Source organism: Protopterus annectens, chromosome 1.part0, assembly GCF_019279795.1.
Source record: "Protopterus annectens isolate FY-2018-M chromosome 1.part0, PAN1.0, whole genome shotgun sequence".
NCBI lineage: Eukaryota > Metazoa > Chordata > Ceratodontiformes > Protopteridae > Protopterus > Protopterus annectens.
Genome location: NC_056725.1, coordinates 1,216,907,996 through 1,216,931,557, shown reverse-complemented (window position 1 = coordinate 1,216,931,557; position 23,562 = coordinate 1,216,907,996). Strand labels below are relative to the sequence as shown.

Sequence of the window (23,562 nt, the reverse complement as noted above, 5' to 3'; positions counted from 1 at the left end):
ATTGTTTAAATTAACTAGTCTTTCCAGTAAAACTGTTTTTGAGAAATGTCTTTTGTTGGAAAATGGCCATGTGTTATGTTGCTCTAACAGTGGAACATATTATTTATCTACCCTGAAGTTTATTTGCATGCCTGAAATATAGTTGGCTGAATAGCACAGTACTTTTATGGAGCCTGACATATACAACTGGTCTAAATGGATTTCCTAGACTTTGCTTTATAAAAAGGAAAAAAGCACTGTAAACAAAAATGAGCAATGAAAGATTCTAACTTGCAGTTTACTCCATTTGTTGCATACATCAGCTAATGAAGAACTGCCTATCTTTGGTCATACCATACCTCTCAAATTTTTAACTCAAGAAATCTGGACAAATGCAAAACTATTAGGGTGATTAAAGGCCCAAATTTGGGACAGGTTTTAAATATTGCTGTTGCAAACTTAGTTGCTAGAACAAATGTTTTTTGTATTAATATGCATTTTCTGAAAGATGGTTAGTTTGAAACTGAAATGTCCATGGTTATTTAGTGACTTCAATCATCAATGATTTGCAAGAAAAAAAAACACAAACTTTATGAGGAACATATAAAAAATGTAAGGCAAAAATTAACTAAGAATATCATATTGTTTTTAAGTGAATATTAAATTACAAACATGAAAATGAGAATAATGTAACAAAAACATAACTGCATATGTTTTCCCTGAGTCCACTCCTTCTAGGCCTCCAATGTGAAGTGTCCACTCTGCACCCCCTGCACCTTCTTCTATATATTAAACCTCTAAAGTCATACTATCTCAGAAGTGAAAGCCCCTTTAGATTTTTCCCATTTTTATAACTGAAAGTTATGTTAACAATATTATGGTGATCTGTGCTTTGTAATTCTCTAGGTAAGCCCCTATGGACAATAAGCATCTACTTTCACATTATAGGAGGTGGGACAGGGTTGTTCCCCAAGTAATGGGTATTCATTACACTGAAATAGAAGGTAGGAGTGGAAGTGTCTTTGCAGAATGAGCAAGTTTCTTACTATGAAATGTGAGTAAAGCTTGTAATTAGCATTCATTATACTGATAATGTAAGGTGCGGGCAGGTGACCATGAATAAAGACATTCATTATACAGATACAGGAGGTGGAGGAGAGACATTAATAAAACATCACAAGCAGTATGAGGTGAATCAAGCACAGTCAAATAGGAGCCCAAGAAGAAGATAAGGGTCCTAGGCACAACCATCTGTGTATATTACATAGGGTTATGTGCTGCCTGTGCATTAGCACGCACTGGTGATCATGATAAGTGTTCTGATCAATGGAAATAGAAAATATGGCAGAAGTTTATCACTGTACTACATGTGATGCATTCTGATTTACACACTGTGCAGGAAGCACTGCTCTGAAATAAGATTCACCATTTTACAGTATAATCTCCTCTTCTCTCTACAGCTCACCAACCTTTGACTCAAAGTGAATATAAACCACAGTATATATGTATACAGTCTACTGCTTACTGACTGCAGAGAACATGTAGCTATGCCAGACCAGTATTACAACTGTTAATAATTTAATGCTGCAACCTATTTCTTTGTTATACTCTGTATATGTTTTTTGTAGTGCATGGAGTGCTGAGGCTATGCTCCAATACTTGGAAAAACATGAACATGTTAAGTACTCTGTTTGCATGAGAACCAGTTGAAATCAGGACTCAAGCTAGGGACATTGCCACAAAAGAACAGTGGCAGAATGTAAACCAGCTTTCATATGCTTTCAAAACTCCACTCTGTCATAATTATATACAAAATGTGTGGCAGAACAAAGATCTAGCAGCTTTTAAAGCTTTTCGTTATTCAGAGAGACACTTCATTTCTGCCTGCTCTTTCTTTGACAATGTCAGAATGTTTTTCCAGCTTTCAAAGTGTAGACTTCCTACGCCTGCATTTTTTCTTCTTGTAGCTGATGGAGTACATTGTGTTTCAGATCAAAACCAGCTATATTCTCAACATAATGCCAAGACTCACCTCTCAAGCTTCATCCTCTGGGTGAATTTCTTGCCATTCGTGTTTGGTGACTTTCTTATTTCTTGCCATTCGTGTTTGGTGACTTTCTTGGCACCCATGTCTTAACCACTTAACTCTCTACATTACTTCTATTACTTGATTTGGTGTATTTTGCAGTATGGGTAAAGCCTTCATTTGGTCATGAGTGATCAGTGTTTTACACTGGTAAACAAACAAATAAGTAGCAACTAAGGATTTACAGTGGGGCTAGATCACATATCACAGCCTGGACCATAGCTCATTGCTGTTCTTCATAAATCCTGACACTACTATTAGAATAGTTCTGCCATGTTGTCAACAGAGTAACTGAGCCTGATACATGTCCATCATCACGTAAGCTATAAGTAGGGCGTGGGGAGTAGTACGTGTGTTGGTATCAATGTTACTGGGAATGGGGCCTTAGGGCTCGGAACCATAATGTGTCTTGATAGATGTGTGTGTATGTGTATGTGTGTGTTTGAGTATTTATTTATTTATTTATTTATTTATTTATTTATTTATTTATTTTTAAGATACCCAAGTGGTATAAAGTTAATTGTAGCTACTAATACATCTATACACGTGCACACACACACACACACACACACACACACACACACACACACACACACACACACACACACTCTTATATATACACAACTTATCAGTTCGTGTAGTGGGTTACTGCATCTGTTTCAAATCCTCTTCGCCTGCCGTTATAATCTACTTTTTCCCCCTTTTAGATATTAATCCCAGTTACCCCTGGTGTCTAGTACTGGTGGTGGAAAAGACTAATATTTTAGGTGGGAGGGTGTGTTTTGATTCCTTTTACAGCCTTCAAGGCACATTGCCTACATTTTTTTTTAATAAATCCTTTATGACATACTATATACGGTGAACTACTCCAAACTGGGAGACTTGTGGTCAGAGTGTTTATATTTTTGTTTCTTGTATTTACACATCACATGGTTATGTTACAGAACTCTCTATGGTGTCTACTGTGCCCTCCAAACCCATGTCTTATTAAAGAAGTATCCCTGGTGTCTATTTTTCCACAACCCACATCATATTAACGCAATATCCCTGGCGGCTAGTGTTTCCCTCCCAACCCACATCATATTAAAGCAATATCCCTGGTGGCTAGTGTTTCCCTCCCAACCCACATCATATTAAAGCAATATCCCTGGTGGCTAGTGTTTCCCTCCCAACCCACATCATATTAAAGCAATATCCCTGGTGGCTACTGCTTCTCCTAACCCATGACTTTGTTAAGTGCCTTTAAGGCATCATGTACATTTTCCTCTGTGGCTAATGCCCCAGGAATGAAAGCCCCACCTCCACCTCCAACATGCACACACACACACACACACACACACACACACACACACACACACACACACACACACGCACACACCTAACCTACACCCTCACTAACCTCCTACTGTGACCTTCCAGGCAGACACACACTCGCACATACACTCCCTTCACATAAACACATGTACACACCTCCCAACACAACCTGTCCAGTAAACTCCACAGCACTTAGTTCTAGCATGATAGATGAACACAACCTTTTGTCCAAATTTATTAATATGAGTGGCCAGGAGTGGCCATAATAAGTTACACAGCCAACCAAATGTCTGAGTCACTCGACTGCATAAATGGCCAGCAGACACTTCTGAGAGGGGCTAATGGCTCCTGAGCTAAATGAGGCTCTGGGCTGTGACCCACATGACATCAAGCACCACCACCCAGTTAAGGCATAACAAAAACAGCTAATTAGAATACACTTCTCTCCTGAAATGCCCCATTAGTATTCAGCATGGCCACAGGGACAGCCAACCATGTTGCTGCAAGTTTTCATGTTGCATTCTGAATTTGAGCCCATTGTCAGCCCAGTGTAAATGACAGTCTGTTAAAAAGTCTTCTCATTAGGAATACAGGAGTTTTCTTGTCTTTGTGGCACTGAATCCAAAATTATTAACCTCATTATCAGCTGGTAAAATCTTTTCATGGAACAATTCTCAATCAAAATGGTTAAAGTGGAGATCATCTTATTTTCTGTGGATATTTTCTTGTGTAGTACTTTTCATACTGATATCATTTCTTCATTTTAAAATAATGGTAGTCACAGAGTGTGTAGCATCTCTCACCGGTGAATAGTTTTGGATGCAATCTTTAAAAGACATGAAAAGATCTGACCAGCAATCTGAGTATGCTAAGATTATGTTTAGTTTCGTCGAGGTGATGAGATAAATGATTTTTGCATTAATTTCAAGGTCATATTACTTTTTTGTAAATTGTTGCCATTTGTTTCAGGAAGTAGAGCCCAAATACCAAAAGATCACTCCTCATAAATAGCAAGAAAAGAAAAAGTCGACCACTTAGTTAAGGTTGGAGTAAACGTAGCAGTCAAATCCAAAACAGTAACAAAAACTCCTCCCAAACACAGCTTTAAATCACTATATATATATATATATATATATATGGATCACCTTTATATCCCCATCAGCCGTTTGTAACACACACACCACCGACCCCAAACCCAAAAAAACAACAACAAACAACACCAAAACAAGAAACACCAAAACCATTACACTAACACTCCTCACTCGGCACACACTTACGAGTCCGGTCGGGTTCTCCCTGTGTCATCATATATATATATATATATATATAAGTAACTTTATTAAAACAAATAAAGTTACCTCTATATATAGTGATTTAAAGCCATGTTTGGGAGGAGTTTTTGTTACTGTTTTGCACTCATCATAAAGTTTTATAGTTATCTTGCCCTAAATGAGATTCCTGGATAGGTAAGTGCATGCCACTAGGTCAAGTGCCAACCCATGTTAATACACAAGTAAACTTGATTTCTAATGAAAAATGATATCTAACACTAATGTTTGATTTAATTATTTATTAATCTACTTATTTACACAAATATAGATATATTTAGTAGAAATAATGTCATTAAACATTATTGCAGCATCAATTTTTCTGAAATAGTAATGTTCTTTATATTCCATATCAGAATAGCCATTAGAAAATGAATGCATCTTAAATTAAATATGTCCTTTATAGCTTGCTCATATCTCCTGTTGTTGTTGTTTAGTGCCTTAAAACACACTAAGTATAGTTTTACAGTGTAATCACCTGTCCTGTTGCAAGTGTATAAAATATTTTCAGTATCTATGCAGATAATTAGACTGGAAGACAGTCACACACCCACATACACACACACACACACACACACACACACACACACACACACACACACACACACACACACACACACACACACACACACTTGTACGTATAGATACAAACGTAAGTACCTAGAAGGGGTCTGCAACCTTCACTATCAAAAAAGCCATTTTTGGCCCCTCTCCCACCAAATAAAATTCATCAGAGCCGCAAAACTATTTGAACCCTAAAATAAAGATAACACAGCATATAAAGTTTTATACATAGTTATTATACTAAATAAAAAAGAACTAGGCTTATAAGAGCAATATTTAAAATCCGTCCCTAATTTTGTTCCCTTGTTGGGATTGCTCCATCGTGCTCAGTGTGAGTGTGTGTGCGTGCGTCATATCTCTCAACCTCTTAGAACAAGAAATCTAGATAAAGCCATAAATAATGGGGCAGAAAGGCCCAAAATAGGGACACTTTTTAAATATTGCTCTTACAAACTTAGAAAGTTGAAAAAATAACAGATTTTGCATTAGCATGAATTTTCTGAAGGGTATGAATTCTGAAACTCAAATGGATGTCTATTTTTTCTAACTTCAGCCCTCAATAGTTTGACAGAAAGCCACAATTTTATAAGAAACTGACCAAAAATATGAGGCAAAAGTCTGGACATTCTGCAAAATTTTGCACAGTTCAGAGTTAACTGTGTGTGTGTGTGTGTGTGTGTGTGTGTGTGTGTGTGTGTGTGTGTGTGTGTGTGTGTGTGTGTGTGTGTGTGTGTGTGTGTGTGTGTGTGTGTGTGTGTGTGTGTGTGTGTGTATGTAAAATGCATGTTAACAGAAGCTATGTTATTCTAGCAAGTTTATAAGTTTATAAGAGCAATATTTAAAGTCTGTCCTTATTTTTGTTCCTTTGTTCCCCTTTATTTGTGGCTCTGTCCAGATTTCTTGTGGTAAGACTTTGAGAGGTATGGAAACCTTTCAGGAGATGCTGATGCTGCTGCCAGGGAATTGCTCAATCTCTCTCAGTGTGAGTGGAATGCATGGCAACAGAAATTCTGTTATTCTAGCAAGTTTATAAGTTTAAAAGAGCAATATTTAAAGTTCATCGCTCGATTACTCTGTGTGTGTGTGTGTGTGTGTGTGTGTGTGTGTGTGTGTGTGTGTGTGTGTGTGTGTGTGTGTGTGTGTTGTGCGGCAGAGTGGCCATTATTTTTCAAAGCTATAGGGAGCCACTGCAGAGGGGTGGAAGAGCTACATGCGGCTCCACAGTCGCAGGTTGCAGACCCCTGAGCTACACAGTCAGATACAGACACAGACCCACACAGACACATGCACACTTCTGCATACATAGACACACATGCACTGTCTGATATAAATCTACAATACATGTAGAAATGCTCACAAAAACGCATGCACATATATATTTTAACCTGTAAACAATAAAATAAAGTGCCCTTTCTGTCACAGTATTAGGTACGTGAAGGACAATGACAATGTACCTTCTAGACTAGCTTTACTTGAATATTCAGCCATATATAATTTGTGAATGCAATTACAAAATGACAGCTTTTCTATCCAGCCTCATTTGATGTCTCATGTATATGCTGCCTTAGTGATGGTCAAATAATTAGTTGTTCACTGAAGTCCTTGCCGCCCCCGACAGCTCATGGATACCCTGAACAATGCTCTAAAGGGTTCTTTCAATGGGGGTAAAACCTCATTAATCATTCCTCAGTGACAGCACTAGGGAACACCTGCAGCTGGTGCAGGAACCAGCCGAGGCTTCTGGGAGTACATATCAAAAGAAAAGCCAGTTACACAGGAGGAAGTAGCAGCTTTTATTATCCGCATGAAAGTCACACTTTCTTGGGGTTTTCCACTTGATATACACAAGAAATTATGTTTCAGGATATCTGCACTCAGTGAACTTAAAGCTAACCATGGAAATGCTGATGATTTCATTTACAGATTAACCTTAAAATAAATGTAAATTTGTAAGTTTATTAGACTCACTTTGTTTAACAAGCTAGGCTTGCTCTTGTGAATAAGAGTGCATTCTACACTCATACCTAATTAGAAAAAGTCAGAAGAGTGTGGAAAGAATGCACTACAAATTTTTGAAATTGGTTCCACAGGGCTGGCTATAGTTTTCTTCTTTTTTTTATATGTTTTTCTGTTATATCTCTTATGCCACCCAAATCAGTCAGAACCTGTCTGGCTGCAATACAGCACAGCAGTGTTACTGTCTAGTCTAGTTTATGGGTGTCACCAGATATTGTTGTGCTGCTCAAAATTCCAACAAATACACATACACACACACACACACACACACACACACACACACACACACACACACACACACACACACACACGAAGAAAACATTTAATATATTAATCCAACTAATGTGAGGCAATCCATTCTTTTCAACATCTTCATCTATTGCCTGCTTTCTGACTTATAACTTTGGAACATCATTTCTTACACCACTAACATTGCAATTTATAGATGCCCACCCCCTGTCAGCTCCATGTATGCAGGTCTCCTCCACGACTATATTTTTTTCCTAAAATGGAACAACAGTAAGGATCTTGTCATAAGTGGATCAAAACTACAGCATTGATCAATGGTAGTAATTTGACTTCATTTCTATACTCCCTCCTTCTATAGCTTACTATAACAACTGTACTGAACAGGTCCCCATCTTCAGATTCTCCGACTGCACACTGTCAGTATCAAACCAGATAAACCTCTCTACAGATAAAGTTAATCAGTTCTATTTCTGCTGTTATAACCTCACTTACACCCTCTCTTCACAGCCCAAAATGCCACAGTGGAAGGCATTCACCAGCTTCACCTGGAATATAGCATTCCCCAATGCACCTACACCTTTATCCAAAACTTAAAAATCTATAAGTCCTACCAAACTGTATTTGCAGATTGATCATGCTAGATGTGAATACTACTACACATCCTTCATCCATGCCAACCTGTATCCCATTACAAACATGTAGGCCTCATTATCCCTACTGTCATACAGAGATGTGAATACCACTACACATCCTTCATCCATGCCAACCTGTATCCCATTACAAATATGTAGGCCTCATTATCCCTACTGTCATACAGATAATCCTTAAATTTAGCATCTCTCTCCCAATTCACTTGCAAACAACACACAACAGTTAGCCCACACTAACTTAAATCACAGCTTAATATCACTCCTCTACTCCACAGACCCCAAATTCTCTTTCAGCATCTGATCACACCTTCTTCACCATTAGCAAATAGGGCCTTGGAATGTAATATCACCAGATTTTAGAAACTGCAAATCAACCTTCGAATTCCTCTCTAAATAGAAATGCTCTCAATAAGAAAGATCCTCCTTGGCATGTTTTTCACACATTATTCCCCCTACTCACATTAAATTTTCCAACTTTCAGGCATCAGGCATACCCAGTTCACTTATTCCTGCTGTTCCTCTTCATCGCTAATCTTCTCACTTGGTCAATAACAATGTGATAAGTGTGACAGTGTGATGTTTCCATACCAATAGCTCATCTCCCTTATTTCACTGTATTCTTGGTCAGTGTAAGTGTAACATTCCCACAACATATCCACACTTTAGCTTATTTATTCTAATGCATACCTGGTTAGTGATAGTGGGCTTCCCCTTTTCATAAACATAGTTTACCTTGTCATTTTCCCTTTTAGTTTTTTTTTTTTTTGGGTTGGTTAGTGTCAATGTATCATTTCCATAGAATACTCACAGTTTAGTTTCTTTATTCTAGCATGTACTATGTTAATGACGCTGAGCCTCCCTCCATATCGAGCTCGAGCATTTCTCTTCACTACATTAGTAAGCACTCATTTAACTGACCTATTGCTCTTGTCTCCCTTTATCTATACCACTAATAAAACTGGATGCAGTGTTCTAGATGCAGCTTTACCACCCTCTCTGCAGGAGAAATTTATCTTCAGCACCTCATACCCTCTGTTCTGGCTACATAGTCCAGTAATGCAACAGCCTTAATAGCTGCCTTCTGTATTATGGTGCATAATCTATCACATTTTATTAAGTGAATAGGATCCCTGAATCCTCTGTCTCACATGTTCATGTTTGGGACAACATGGTGACAGTTGGCTATCCTTCAGACCTAGATCATTGTGGTATATTCTGGCTTTCTACAGTTTCATACTTGTCTGTTTGTAAGTAAAAGCTCTGAAGCAGTTGGTAAAATGGCTGCCATTGTTCTTCATAACACAGAGTCACCTTGCCTTGGAGAGGGGCTTCAATGTCATCATGGCTGTTGCCTGTGTGCATTCATTTGCAGCTGCTTTTCATCTTATCTCAGCTCTTGGAAAGTGGATTTGTGAGGGAAGGGGAATCACTTCTGGCAGTGTTCTTTTGTGGACACTTGGGAATCTGGCCTCAAACTGCTTTGGTATTCATTGGCTTTTGGTGAGCAAATTGGAGTAACTAGGTAAATTATTTTTTTGAGCTAATGTACAGAATCGGAACTGCCTAGATATAGTAAGGTCTTGCTCATTATAATTACAGTGGCTGCCAAAAAGCAATTAATGGAAAATGGAAATCAAAGTCTAAATCAACTTTACTAGAAGCAGAAAAGATAGTAACAGAGATAAAAAACTTGAACTGGGTTCTTTAGAAAAGGGTAGGAGCATATTTACATAGGAAAAAATGGAAATGTGGGAACAATACATGCAGAGGAAGAACAAGGTTTAAAAAAAGGCAGGATTTGAATGAGCTATGTAATGGCTGACTAACAATGACTGGATATGTTAAAACTGATGTATAATATTTGCAGCTACAGTTGTGTCGCACTGTTTGGAATGCATAATAAGATTGCGTCGAGATGGTTTATTGTCATTTATATAAATGTTACACGGCCTATGTCATACACGATAATTTAATAAAGATGTTTCTTGTTTAAAAACAGATTACATTTGCATTTTTCTTTAGTTTGTGTTAACTTTCTGGGGTGCTGTGGCAGTTTTGTCATGGTGACTATGCCTCTTATTCAACAGCTGCTAAACCATTCTGCTTTCAACCACTTGCATCATGGCTTCAAGGACTAGGCTGCCTGTTAGGATAGGGAGATTGTTTTGGCTTCAACATGTTTCAAAGTAACTACTGTATTTATCAGAGTAACTGTCATTTCAGACGAGCTTGATGGCTAATATAAATATGAAATCAGCATTTCCATATGTGGTATGCCTGTTTCAGAGGTCTGCTCCTAGATGTGCACACTAGCATGGACTAATGTCTGTTCAATTATCTGTTTTAAGCTTTTTACACTGCAACATTATTAAACATTTTATAGCGCTTATATCAAACATCCACTGCATTATGTTTACATTTACAATTATGCTTTTAATTTTACATTCTGTACACGTTGCCATAGCTTCCAGTAACACATCATAAGTACCACAACTGAGTATAGTGAAAGAGTTTATGTCTGTTTTATTTGTTTTTCCTTGCTGAGTCTGCACACTGATGTAGCAGTTAAAACTGCTGCTTCACAGAACCTAGTTCCCATTTGGCTCTCATGTGGGGTACCTTAGAGTGAACTTGAAATACAATTAAGTGTATTTGTCTGTCTGCATGTATATCCTTTTTCTTCTAGATTAAGTTCCAGCAAAATTCATAACTTTGGGCATTTTTTTTTTAATTACACCTCATTTACCAGCCGTCCAACCAAACTATTTTTAGTGTCATTGCTGAATGCATTCATACTGCTTTCAAAGCACAATGTGATTATTTCACATGAATAAGTAAAGCAGGACCTGTTCCTTACACTGAACATTGTTCAATGCACATTACTTATTACTGTTATTAATTCTTACAGGCCCCTCCCCCCACGCTGTGCCCATCTAAGGGCCCAGCCTTTACAACGTATTTTCCTGATTAACCTCATGACAGATCACACAACTTACACCTACTCTAACAAGCAGATGAAATTTATGGAAAGATATTTTGCAGAAGTTGCATTAGTGGTCTATTCACTTCTATATGAGAAATGTGGTCTTTTCATTGTGTGCAGCATGTCACAATGTGCCAGGAATTTAATTTAAGGTTCATAGTATAAAGGCTTCATGTAGACTTTAGTGTCACAATACGTTTGTCATGATTCCTTAAGTTATGGAACAGCATCACACAACAATTTAACATAATAGTTAGATTTCAATAATTAAATCACCTCTTGATGCCTCTGTAAAATTTAACCATATCCACCTTATTTTTCATGAAAGTTGTTTCATGATCCTTTTTCTTTATGAAAAGCTATTTGAATTGCATTTGTTTCTACAATATATATTTTACCATAATGTGTTTTGTTGCTGTTTAAAATGTCATGTACTGAGTTCTATATAAATGACTGTACATATTCTCCTTTGTGTATGCCCTGCTACTGTAACATATGTACCACTCCTGCTGGACAGGTTCATGTTACTATGCAGAATAAAATATAAAATTGTACTGCAGTGAATTATGTAATTAAAAATACTCTACTGTAATGCATCCAACATTTTCATTTGTGAAAAGTCCATTTTCAATTCATTCTGGATCATTTCTGTGGCATACAACACTTCACACTATCAGCTAGCCAAGTAAACATTTGCTCATAGTCCTTTTGTATATCAGCATCATGCTACAGTTGCATAGAAAGGACAGAGTCATGCACACCTGTAAAGCAGATACCAGGACAGAATCGTGCACACCTGTAAGGCACATACTAGGACAGAGTCATGCACACCTGTAAAGCACTAGGACAGAGTCGTGCACAGCTGTAAGGCACATACTAGGACAGAGTCATGCACACCTGTAAAGCACATACTAGGACAGAATCATGCACACCTGTAAGGCACATATTAGGACAGAATCGTGCACACCTGTAAGGCACATACTAGGACAGAGTCTTACACACCTGTAAGGCACATACTAGGACAGAGTCATGCACACCTGTAAGGCACATACTAGGACAGAGTCATGCACACCTGTAAAGCACATACTAGGACAGAATTGTGCACACCTGTAAGGCACATACTAGGACAAAGTCATACACATGTGTAAGGCACATACTAGGACAGAGTCGTGCACACCTGTAAGTCACATACTAGGACAGAGTCATGCACACCTGTAAGGCACATACTAGGACAGACTCATACACACCTGTAAGGCACATACTAGGATAGAGTCGTGCACACCTGTAACGCACATACTAAGTGGTTGGTAGTATAGTGGTACTGATAATGCTATTTCTTGAGAACTGGTTTCAGAAATAATATAAACCGTGGCATCTGTGAACATTAGTTTGATAACTGGGTCAGCAGAATGAAACACAGAGTTATTCCTTTGTTAATAATTACCTGTAGGTTAGAGTACTGATACACCAAAAGCAGCTTCTGACCATACTTTTATTCCAAATCTTGCGTCATTATTTAAATACATGCCTTATGTTGAATACACCTGGTCTCTTTGAATAATACTTTAAAAGAAACATTTTACAACACACTATCATAGTTTAATAGCAGCATTTTGATTTGAAAAATGCTGCTATGTGCTCACACATTCAATTACAGATGTGCTATCTTAATCTGGATTCATGACATCAGGATTTCCCTTCCAATGGATATATCACCTCTTTATTCTGACACTTACTTATTCAAGATATTTAATAATTCACCAACTAAGACATCATCCAGTTACATTCTCTAGACCTGGTGGCAGCTTCTAAACCTTGCAGAAATGCTGGATGCCCCAAGGCTCCTGCCAAGAGGCTGCTGACATCTGAATATCCTATTAATGTTTGAAATATTGTCCAGAATTTGATGTCTGTGTTTAAATTGTAAAAATGCAATAATATATTGTCTGTATGTCTGGAGCTTTTCTCCCTGGGCCTCTGCTGAAAATGGACATGTATCCAGTCGGACTATCCCGGTTAACAAATGTAAAATAAAATAAAATAAAATAAATAAATAATAAGAGGCAACCATGTGGTGTTCCTCAGCACGACCTGGTGCATCCCTGCAATAGCAGACTGCCCCTGCCCACCTTGGCAAGCACAGACTTCATGGACCAAGTATGTACCAACATTTGCCCATAATTAATTGCTATTCTGCCCCCCCCACCCAAGTATGGGCATCATCAGGGCTTCAGCCTGCATGGGTGTCTTGGGTGCCCTTTCTTGCAAACCTGACTGCTTCCAGCCCAGAAATGCCCTGTTCATCTACAAAGTGGGGTCACTGCTTTTCGTATTACCAGTGAAAGAGGTTAAAATGCTTTACCCCACTGGTTTTATCTCCCTAGCCTAGCCCTGCCTCCTCTCAGCCCTGAAACTCCCCTCCAAATCTTAAGCTCAGACACCCAGTCCCATTACCTAACAGCAAGCCTTCTGCCTGTCCCACTTTACTTTCCAGGGATGCTACTTCCACCTTTCTTCCAGTGCAGGCACTGCACAAATTATTTATCCCTTAGGGAAAATGTACCTTAATTGTGGTCTGGCAAAAATTGCAGAAGTGTAAGATGAATTAAAAAAAATGATGGCATTGAACCAGCAATGCAGTTTTTTTTTTGAGAAGTGGCACAGCCATACATCTAACTACATTACAGCAAATGGATGCTGGTGATGTGGTAAATGTCTTAAAAAAAATCATCATTAAATGTCATCTGTAAAGAAAAGAAACTTTTCAAAATGGCATTTGTAAAAATGTTTATAACACTTATTTTGAGGGGCACAATTCCTACATTCGCATGTAAGGATGTCCCTTGCACCGAACCCCACATTTAATAAACATTAAATGCTACTGTGTCTAAAAAAAAAGTGGTTTCGCCCTTTGTACAGATCATTACTGTTAAATAAGCATTTTGCTGAAGTATGGAAAATGATCACTCATTTACCTGATCCTTGCAAAACTGTATGACTCAAACAGACAAGACAGCTATAAGAATACTGCTAATTTAGGACAACTATTCTTTGTGCTTTTTTCCTCATTAAGCTTCTCTTCACCTGATTTGTCTGGTGTATCTGACTTTCACTCAAAATGTTGTTCTGTCTTTCCTACATACTTCTTTTAAATCAGAAAATACATGATAATTCACATATTCTTAGTCTGTCAACTTTCTAGGTTAATGGTAGCAGTATTTAAGAAGTGCCAGTGATTTGTGGCTTTTAAGCCGCAGTGGTGCAGCGGTAGCATTGTCGCCTCACAGCAAGAGGTTCTCCCATTCGATTCTTGGCTGGAGCACCTTCTGTGTGGAGTCTGCATGTCCTCCCTGTGGTCGAGTGGTGTTCGAAAGACATGCGTGAATGGGAGTGCCTTCGTTGAAGGTTGGGCATTGGGCTGGCACCTCGGCACCATAAAAATCTACTGCCAATCATTAGTGGAGTTCCGCTGTGGTGACCCCTAACCAGGAAAAGCCAAAAGAATAACAACAAAAAAAGTGATTTGTGGCTTTTGGTTTGTTTACATCTAGATTTGTCTCCAATTCTGGATATAAGAGGTTGAAAGCAATGATTCACAATTATATGAATCCAAGTTTCAGTTAATGAAGTATTTCTGGTATTCAGAAGTTAAATTAAATAGCTGAATGCCTGTACAATTTATTTTTTTTTCTGGTGTCCTTACTAATCAAACATTTCTCTCATATGAGCATTGGAGTCCTAAACACGATCACTTAAGAAACTGACTTCCTATAGACAAATTTGTAAAACATCAATTAAGAAATTGGCTTCCTATAGATACATTTGTAAAGCAAGCATCAATATTAAATATAGTTATATACGCAAGTAAGATAAATTAAGAATTATGCCAAGATTCAACAAACACCATATCAGGACCCAGTGTTTAACATTTGAAAATATTAAAGACATTGACTTGAAAGTATTTAACATTTAGAGCTTACTAGATGTTCTTTAGACAGCCTTTCCACCATGTCCTTTTTGCTCATTACTCCTTTATGGTCCTTGAATGTATAATGTCCTTCTAGATTTCCTATCTAAAGAATAAAAATGAAAAAAACAATGAAACAAAGTTTTAACTTTATAGAAGCATCATCACAAGCATAGAAGCATCCTCATAAACTATTTATATGACTGTATGTAATTTACAATACATGGGATATACAAATATTGGAAATTTATTGTGTGTATTCCGCAATCATCATTGTCAGGCACAGAAATATTTACCATTACGTTATCAAAGCATAGCAGACCCCAACACATCTATGCACATTTCTATATCAAGGCCACAAAGAAAGTCTAAACAAGTTTGTAATTCATGCTCTTTACATCTTAGAGTTTACTTTCTGGTTTTCCACGTCTATTACACACAACTAAAATGCAGTTAAGTGAAACAGAATTCCAAGAATCAGGTTCTGGGACTGGATTAGATACAACCACAGCCCCCCACTATAATTATAACTTAGCATCTCAGGGTAGACTATATTTCCATAATAGGGTTTTTGAGTAACTAGATAGATTTGTAAAAATGTCCCACTGAGTTTTTTTCTGCTTTACTGAAACAAACAATGGTTGTTTGCTGCCCTGTCAGGCTTATACATCTTAAAAACTTACATTTTGTATCTATGATACAAGAGCTGCAAATAATGTAATACTAGATTTAGGTAATATACTAGTGACTGACATTACTCTCCAATGTGACATTCCATGGTTAGATCTAGGAAGATGGAGATTGTACTATCTTGTGGAATCTTTTCCCCCCAGAGTTGTTGTGTGTGTGTGTGTGTGTGTGTGTGTGTGTGTGTGTGTGTGTGTGTGTGTGTGTGTGTGTGTGTGTGTGTCTATGTGTGTGTGTGTGTCTATATATGGATTCCCTTCAAAACATTGAATCTCTACAATATTGAATCCGAATTCATTGAGACGACTTTGCCGAATCTGCATTATATCAAACTCATGGAACAACGAAAAGTAACCCCGGGTAAAGAACCACTCGACCACCAGTACAAAACAACAAACAGCAAAATAAGAAATCCCTCCAAGTGGGAGGCTTCACCCCCCCCTCACACCCCCCTAAATATATATACCAACTCTGAGATCATACTACAGTGGAGAAAAGGCAAGGTTCACCATGGTGGCCAGGTGGTTCTTTTGCCAGGGTTAGTTTCTGTTGAACAAGGAGTTCAATATAATGAAGATTTGCCAAAGTCATCGCAATGAATTTGGATTCAATATTGTGGAGATTCGATATTTTGAAGGGGACCCATATGTGTGTGTGTGTGTGTGTGTGTGTGTGTGTGTGTGTGTGTGTGTGTGTGTGTGTGTGTGTGTGTGTGTGTGTGTGTGTGTGTGTGTGTGTGTATATGGGTGTGTGTGTGTGTGTGTGTGTGTGTGTATATATATATATATATATATTTATTTATAGATATATGCAGAAGGGTTATGTGGCACTGCCCTAGGTTGGGGGTTCAGGGCATCTGCCTACTGTAAATAAATATGTTTTACTGATTTTCTAACCTTAACTGTAGATTTTACTTGAGTGATTCATATAGACTGTGACGGATTTTTTGTGAGTCGATGACAGTTGTGCTGGCTGTCATTAACAAACCACCAAGTTCAAGTATGTTAAACCTCTCTTGTTAATAAAATGCTTAAAAAGTACATCTTATCATTCAGATTAGTAAGCCCTGTCCTCTTTTGTGTACCCAAGTGGTTGTTTGAAATAGTTTAACTCCACTAAGTAAAGCTTTTATACTTAAGGTCATTCCTAATTCAGATCCTATGCAGTCAGCATTTACAAATGTCTACATGAGAAAGTTCTTCGGTAAATAAACACCTCAGCACTAATTTTTCAATGCCTTTACATTTGCATGTAGTGCTCCATACCATGCTTAGATGACTTACAGTAAAAACAGACTGTGCCATACTCGACCAGCTAGACAGGTCATTTTAGGCCATTCTTTTTTCATTTTTTTCCATTAGAACCAGTTATTTTTTCTTCTACTTCTACTTTTTTTTTTTTAACACAGCTTTATTTGAACTCACCATCATGCATCCAAAGTCGTCATCATAATCATCATCATATTACAGTCGTATACTTACTTAATTTATTCACTTTTCTGTTTTTTGATAAACTTTTCAACATTTCAAACTATTAACCTTTCTCCATTAATATTTCAGTTTGTGCCATTTTCAAAATACCTATCTTTAATATTATTCTGATCTCTGTTTTAAAAGCAGGCTATTCTTGACCGGATTGCACAAGACACAATGCAAGCCAAGTGATGCCAGGAAGACAATAAAACCTGGTGTCACATTTAAAAACAAAAAAAGCATATGCTGCAGACTGTGTTTGGCCTGGCTCATTAAAGCTGTTTTAGGTCATGTTAGGCTCGTTTAAAACATGGCATGCTTGTTGCTGTAGACAAGAGAATTTTCGGTCACATTCAGAAGACATAGAACAATAATGCAGTAGACCACGTTAGCACGGATGACAAAAGAATGTCACGCCATACTTGGATAGATAACAACAAGCTGGAAATGACTGCTTACCTATTGAACAAGGGCATTTATTTAGTTAGTTAGTTAGTTATCTATTTATGTATCTGTCTTCTATCTATCTATCTATCTATCTATCTATCTATCTATCTATCTATCTATCTATCTATCTATCAGGTTTGTAAAAAAAAATCAAGAAGATAAAAAGAGAATACATTAGAGCAACAAGAGCCTCAGCCCTGGTATTATAAAATATACTACCAAACATGTTTAAAATGTGAGAGGTGAAGAACTGTTCACTGACATCATCAGTAAATCCCATCAATGAGTAAGGGCTGATGCCCTACATAACTTTAGTAAGCTCGCCATAAAAAAACAGTATCACCGATCTCATCAAGAGGAATATGAATGAAGGTCTATAACAGGTGGAGTCTAAGTAGTTAAATATTCTGCTCTCCCTGACAAACTAGCTACTATCAGGTTCAAGCAAGGTGAGCTAACTGCAACTCATACAGATCCAAACTAGTAAAAAAGAGAACCTTGGAATACCACTGAGCAAGTTCTTTAATGAATTTGAGCGCTTTCGTCAGGCGTTCGCCCCTCGACTTCTTCAGAATACTTTAACAAAGTCACACATATTCCTGGCCAGTTAAATACAAAAAATTACAGTCACATGATGTTAAAACAGTCTATACATTGGTTAAAAAATATTTCAGTATATTTCAAAATGAACATAACTAAACGTGTGGTTTCCCCCTTACTAACCAGAAACTGCCTAGTTAGTACAACAAACAAGGTCCATCAATCAAATGTTCATCACAATAAAATAATAATATGAACACATATTGTAAAGACACTCCCTAAATATCTGTCTACAAATGAATTACTATAAAACTAAACTGCACGGGACAACCTCCTACCTAAAAAGTTTCTCAAATTTTCCATTTTATTTTATATTATTGTAAACCCTACAAATCCCCTATTCAGATGGCCAAAATGCCACAAAATAAAATGGAAAATTTGAGGAACTTTTAGAAACACAAAAATATTCTCTCCTGAGGTCCTCAATACTTTACTCTGTAACTGTGACTGGACCAACATAAAAACCCTCCCACTTGACCAGGCTGTAGCATATTTCAACAAAACATTTCTACAACACCTAGACACTGTCTCTCCATTGCGCAAAATCAAGATTAGAACCTCTACAAACCCCCCCTCAGTAAAGAAACCAAACACATCCTCAAGTCCAGAGACACTGCCTGGCTTTACTATCAAAAAAACAAAGAAACACAAAGCCTAACTAAGTACCAAAAACTGCACAACCGTGCAAAAAAATGCATTAGGCTGGACAAAAAATCCTACTGCCTGACATTACAAACTAAATACCAACACAACCCCCAAAACTTTTGGAAAATGTAAACCATCTACTAAAACCCACACAAAAGGCTACCCCCAAACCAACTACCCCTGACACTAAAGTTCCCATTGAAACACAATTCAACTCCCACTTTGTGAACTCAATTCTATCCTTAGTATCACAGGACAGTTCCTTCCTCACTACCCCCCCAACACAACTAACACTAATACAAGCTTTACCCTCAAAACAGTATCCACCACTTCAATCAAAAGCATGATCTCCAAACTAAAAACCTCATCAACAGCAGCCGACCTACTCCCCAGCTATTTCTTGAAACTCACAGCAGATGCTATTGCTATCCCAATCTCCACTCTCAAACAGATCAATTGTTGAAAACTATGTGCCCAAACTCTGGAAAATATCCTATGTTACACCCATACATAAAGGTGGGACCTCCACTGAACTTAATAACTACAGACCCATTGCTTTACTCTCCTCCCTGGCCAAAATCCTAGAAAAATGCATCCATACCCAGATGCTAAAATATCTTCTAGACAGCAACATCCTGTCACCTACTCAGCATGGTTTCAGACCTGCCCATAGTACCACTACAGTCCTCCTCTACTTCATAGACACAGTAAACCATCTCAAAAATGAAAGCCTGCAGGTGTCAACTCTTCTTTTGGATATGTTCAAAGCGCAATCTTCACAAATAACCTCCATACTTCCACACAGCATGCATCTATCATTCAGTATGCAGATGACACTACCTTAATCTGTGCTGCACAAAACATTCCCAACCTCCTGCAAACAACTCAACTAGCATTCTCTGATGTTGAAAACTACCTTACCAAAGCCCAACTTGTCCTCAATCCAAAGAAAACTCAGCTTACTCTAACAAAAACACTGATAACAGTCAGTTCACCATCTACTCCACAAATGCTACTCCAATCGCTCCAGTGGCACAGGCTAAGCTATTGGGAATAACCATAGACTCCCACCTAAAATTTGATAGTCATCTCAACTTAACTATTAAAAAAGTGCATGCCAAACTGGGATCACTCTACCGTATCAAACCATTTCTTACCAACAACACAAGATCAGCCATTGCTCGCTCCCAACTTCTATCCACCCTACTCTATGCATCTCCCATTCTGACTAATCTCAACAAAACTGAACTAAGCAAAATGCAAGCTTGCTATAACAGAATTGCCCGTTTTGCTGCAAATTGCTCATATAGAACTCATCACTGTACTGCTTTGAGACAGCTCCCACTGGCTTGAACTGCCCAACCTCCTAACCTACAATCAGCTCTGCCTCTGTCATCCAATCTATTACCTCCCCAATAAGTGTCCTGCCCTCAAAAACCTAGTCCAACTTCACTCAGCCAAAAGGCCTCTTAGATCATCAAGCAAACTACTACTAGAAGTCAACAACAGCTACAATAGCTTTGGAGATGCACTATATAGTAGTTCAGTGGCTAGAAAATGGAACTCTGTCCCTACTAACATTCAAAACACATCTTCCAAAGCCTCCTTTAAAGATCTCATCAGGCAACATCTCAAGCAAAGTTGGCAGTGCCATGATTGCTCCCCAGGCTAGTGAAAGCAGATAATGTACACATACTAAACCTAGAATACTTGATAATAGTTTTCAACTTACTCACAAACACTGGCTAATCTACAATGTATGTACTGTACCTGTGTACTATGTATGTATTCTACCTATGTTCCATATTTCAACTGTACACCACAAATCTATTAATCACCTTTATTTTTAAATTAATATTTTTTTGTTTGTTCTCTCCACTGTAACTGTTGATGTGCGGCATACCACTGTAAAAACATGTCTTTTGTAATTTGTGTGTATACTGATCATGTCTAAATAAATAAATGTATCTGTAATTTTCCTATGTGGAGTTTTTCTCCCCGGGCTTCTGCTGAAAAGGGGCCTTTTTGGCTCAGCAGACCCCCCCCCCGGTTAACAAATGTAAAATAAATAAATATCTTAACAGTATGGGCTAGGCTGGATATGGGTACTGTAACAGAAGATAGGAAATCAGTAGGGCTTCACCTTCTCATACATCTTGTGAGGAGCAAACTCACAGCTTTTCCAACATGGAATGTGGTGGTGCTGAAGATATTGATAGCCTAGTTATATGTTGAGGCTTTCAGAACATGTAGGCTTTTAGGGAATGCCTTGGAAAGAAGAAGGCAACTCTGTCCTGATATAAGTTTATGGTGCTGCAAAAGCTGACAGTGGTCAGCATGGTTTCCCGTGGAGACATTCTGAGATGAATGGGATCACATAAGAGACGTTAACAACAAGGAGTTCAGGTATCTAATAGCTCTTCTGCATTTTGGAATATTTTTTAACCTCCAAATATAAATCTTAATGCATTGAGAGTACACAGGGTGGTATAAGAGATGCCATATTTTAGAATAATGATAGTGACAGACTTAGCAGGGCACGGGCAGCAACAGAGAAATCAAACTGCAAGTTAGATGGCACTCGAAGGCACAGAAGGACTACATTAGATGCAATGTGATGCTTCTCTGAACACCCCTCAATAACTTGATGCTAACTCTCTCTTTCTATGTTTGCACATATTTTGGGGTGGTCTATCAGTGGAGCATTTATTTGTCCACTGGGCTGGCTATGGGACCAAGGTTAAGAATCAGGAAAGAGCATCCTAGACCAAGGCAGAGGAAATTGTTCTGCACTTGCTTTGAGAATAAATCTGTTGATTTTAAGTAAATTGCATGATATGTGTGTGTATATATATATATATATATATATATATATATATATATATATATATATATGTGTGTGTGTGTGTGTGTGTGTGTGTGTATGTATACACAGAGAGAGAGAAAATATAATGACTTCAAAACAGTGTTAGTCATTTCTTTACATGTCACATATCAGCATGTTAAGAGATCTTAAAGCAATTTAGGAGGATTGTCTAAAACTCCCCGGGCCTCCGTTGAAAATGGACATGTATCCAGTTGGACTATCCCGGTGAAAATATGTAAAATAAAATAAAAATAAATAAAATGTTCCAGAAATGAATGCACATCTGACAAGTAAAATACAATATGCTAAGAAAATGCAGTCTATTAAAAGCAGGATTAAGGATATGCTTGAGAGAGGCCGACTGATGCATCACTGTGATACAGACACACTGTGGGACTGTACGTGTAACACTGTGATACAGACACACTGTGGGACTGTACATATAACACTGTGATACAGACACACTGTGGGACTGTACATGTAACACTGTGATACAGACACACTGTGGGACTGTACGTGTAATACTGTGGCACAGACATACTCCGGGACTGTACATGTAACACTGTGATACAGACACACTGTGGGACTGTACATATAACACTGTGATACAGACACACTGTGGGACTGTACATGTAACACTGTGATACAGACACACTGTGGGACTGTACGTGTAACACTGTGGTACAGACACACTGTGGGACTGTACATGTAACACTGTGATACAGACACACTGTGGGACTGTACATATAACACTGTGATACCGACACACTGTGGGACTGTACATGTAACACTGTGATACAGACACACTGTGGGACTGTACGTGTAATACTGTGGTACAGATATACTCCGGGACTGCACGAGTAACACTGTGATACAGACACACTGTGGGACTGTACATATAACACTGTGATACAGACACACTGTGGGACTGTACATGTAACACTGTGATACAGACACACTGTGGGACTGTACGTGTAACACTGTGGTACAGACATACTGTGGGACTGTACATGTAACACTGTGATACAGACACACTGTGGGACTGTACAGGTAACACTGTGATACAGACACACTGTGGGTCTGTATGTGTAACACTATGATACAGACACACTGTGGGACTGTACGGGTAACACTGTGATACAGACACACTGTGGGACTGGAGTGTAACACTGTAATACAGACACACTGTGGGACTGTATATGTAAGATGGGGCACCTTTGTCAGATAGTGACCTGAGTATAATCTGGGTCTGCCTGGAGCATAGTAAAGGCAGGCAGCAGGCAAAGTGCATGAGATAGTAGTATTTGCAAGAATGAAGGGCAATAAAATATGTCAAGCTTTGTGACAGCAGCTGGTGATGTGTGGTGAGGGTGAGCACCTGTCTTATGTCCTGAAATACTACCCTGAAAGTACACTACAAGACAAGTAGAGCAAGCCTCTCTGTGCTTTAGAAGGTGACTAACAAATCTGTCACTGCCTAGCTAAAGTATCATTAAGAATAAATAAGCAGGGGTATTATGTGAAAATTATATAAAGTCAACGAGTCTCTGAGAATATCCACACATGTGTGATATAGAGCAGTACTAAAGCAATTAGATACCAGATATAATGTATGTGATAAATAAAGATATGGGATTGACAAAGGGTTACACTAGTGCTATCTTTTAAATCATTCAGAATGAATAGTTGTGATTCAGAACACTTTTACA

General features: G+C 38.1%; 1 protein-coding gene across 1 annotated transcript in view; it reads right to left on the bottom strand.

The window, feature by feature from the left end:
• LOC122800655 (PC3-like endoprotease variant B) overlaps positions 1-23,562 on the bottom strand; it is a 3,659,607-nt gene that overhangs the window by 2,547,359 nt on the left and 1,088,686 nt on the right. Inside the window, exon 5 of the mRNA XM_044069972.1 lies at positions 15,150-15,242. Within this exon, the coding sequence (XP_043925907.1) occupies positions 15,150-15,242 (93 nt within the window). The remainder of the gene's footprint in view (positions 1-15,149; positions 15,243-23,562) is intronic.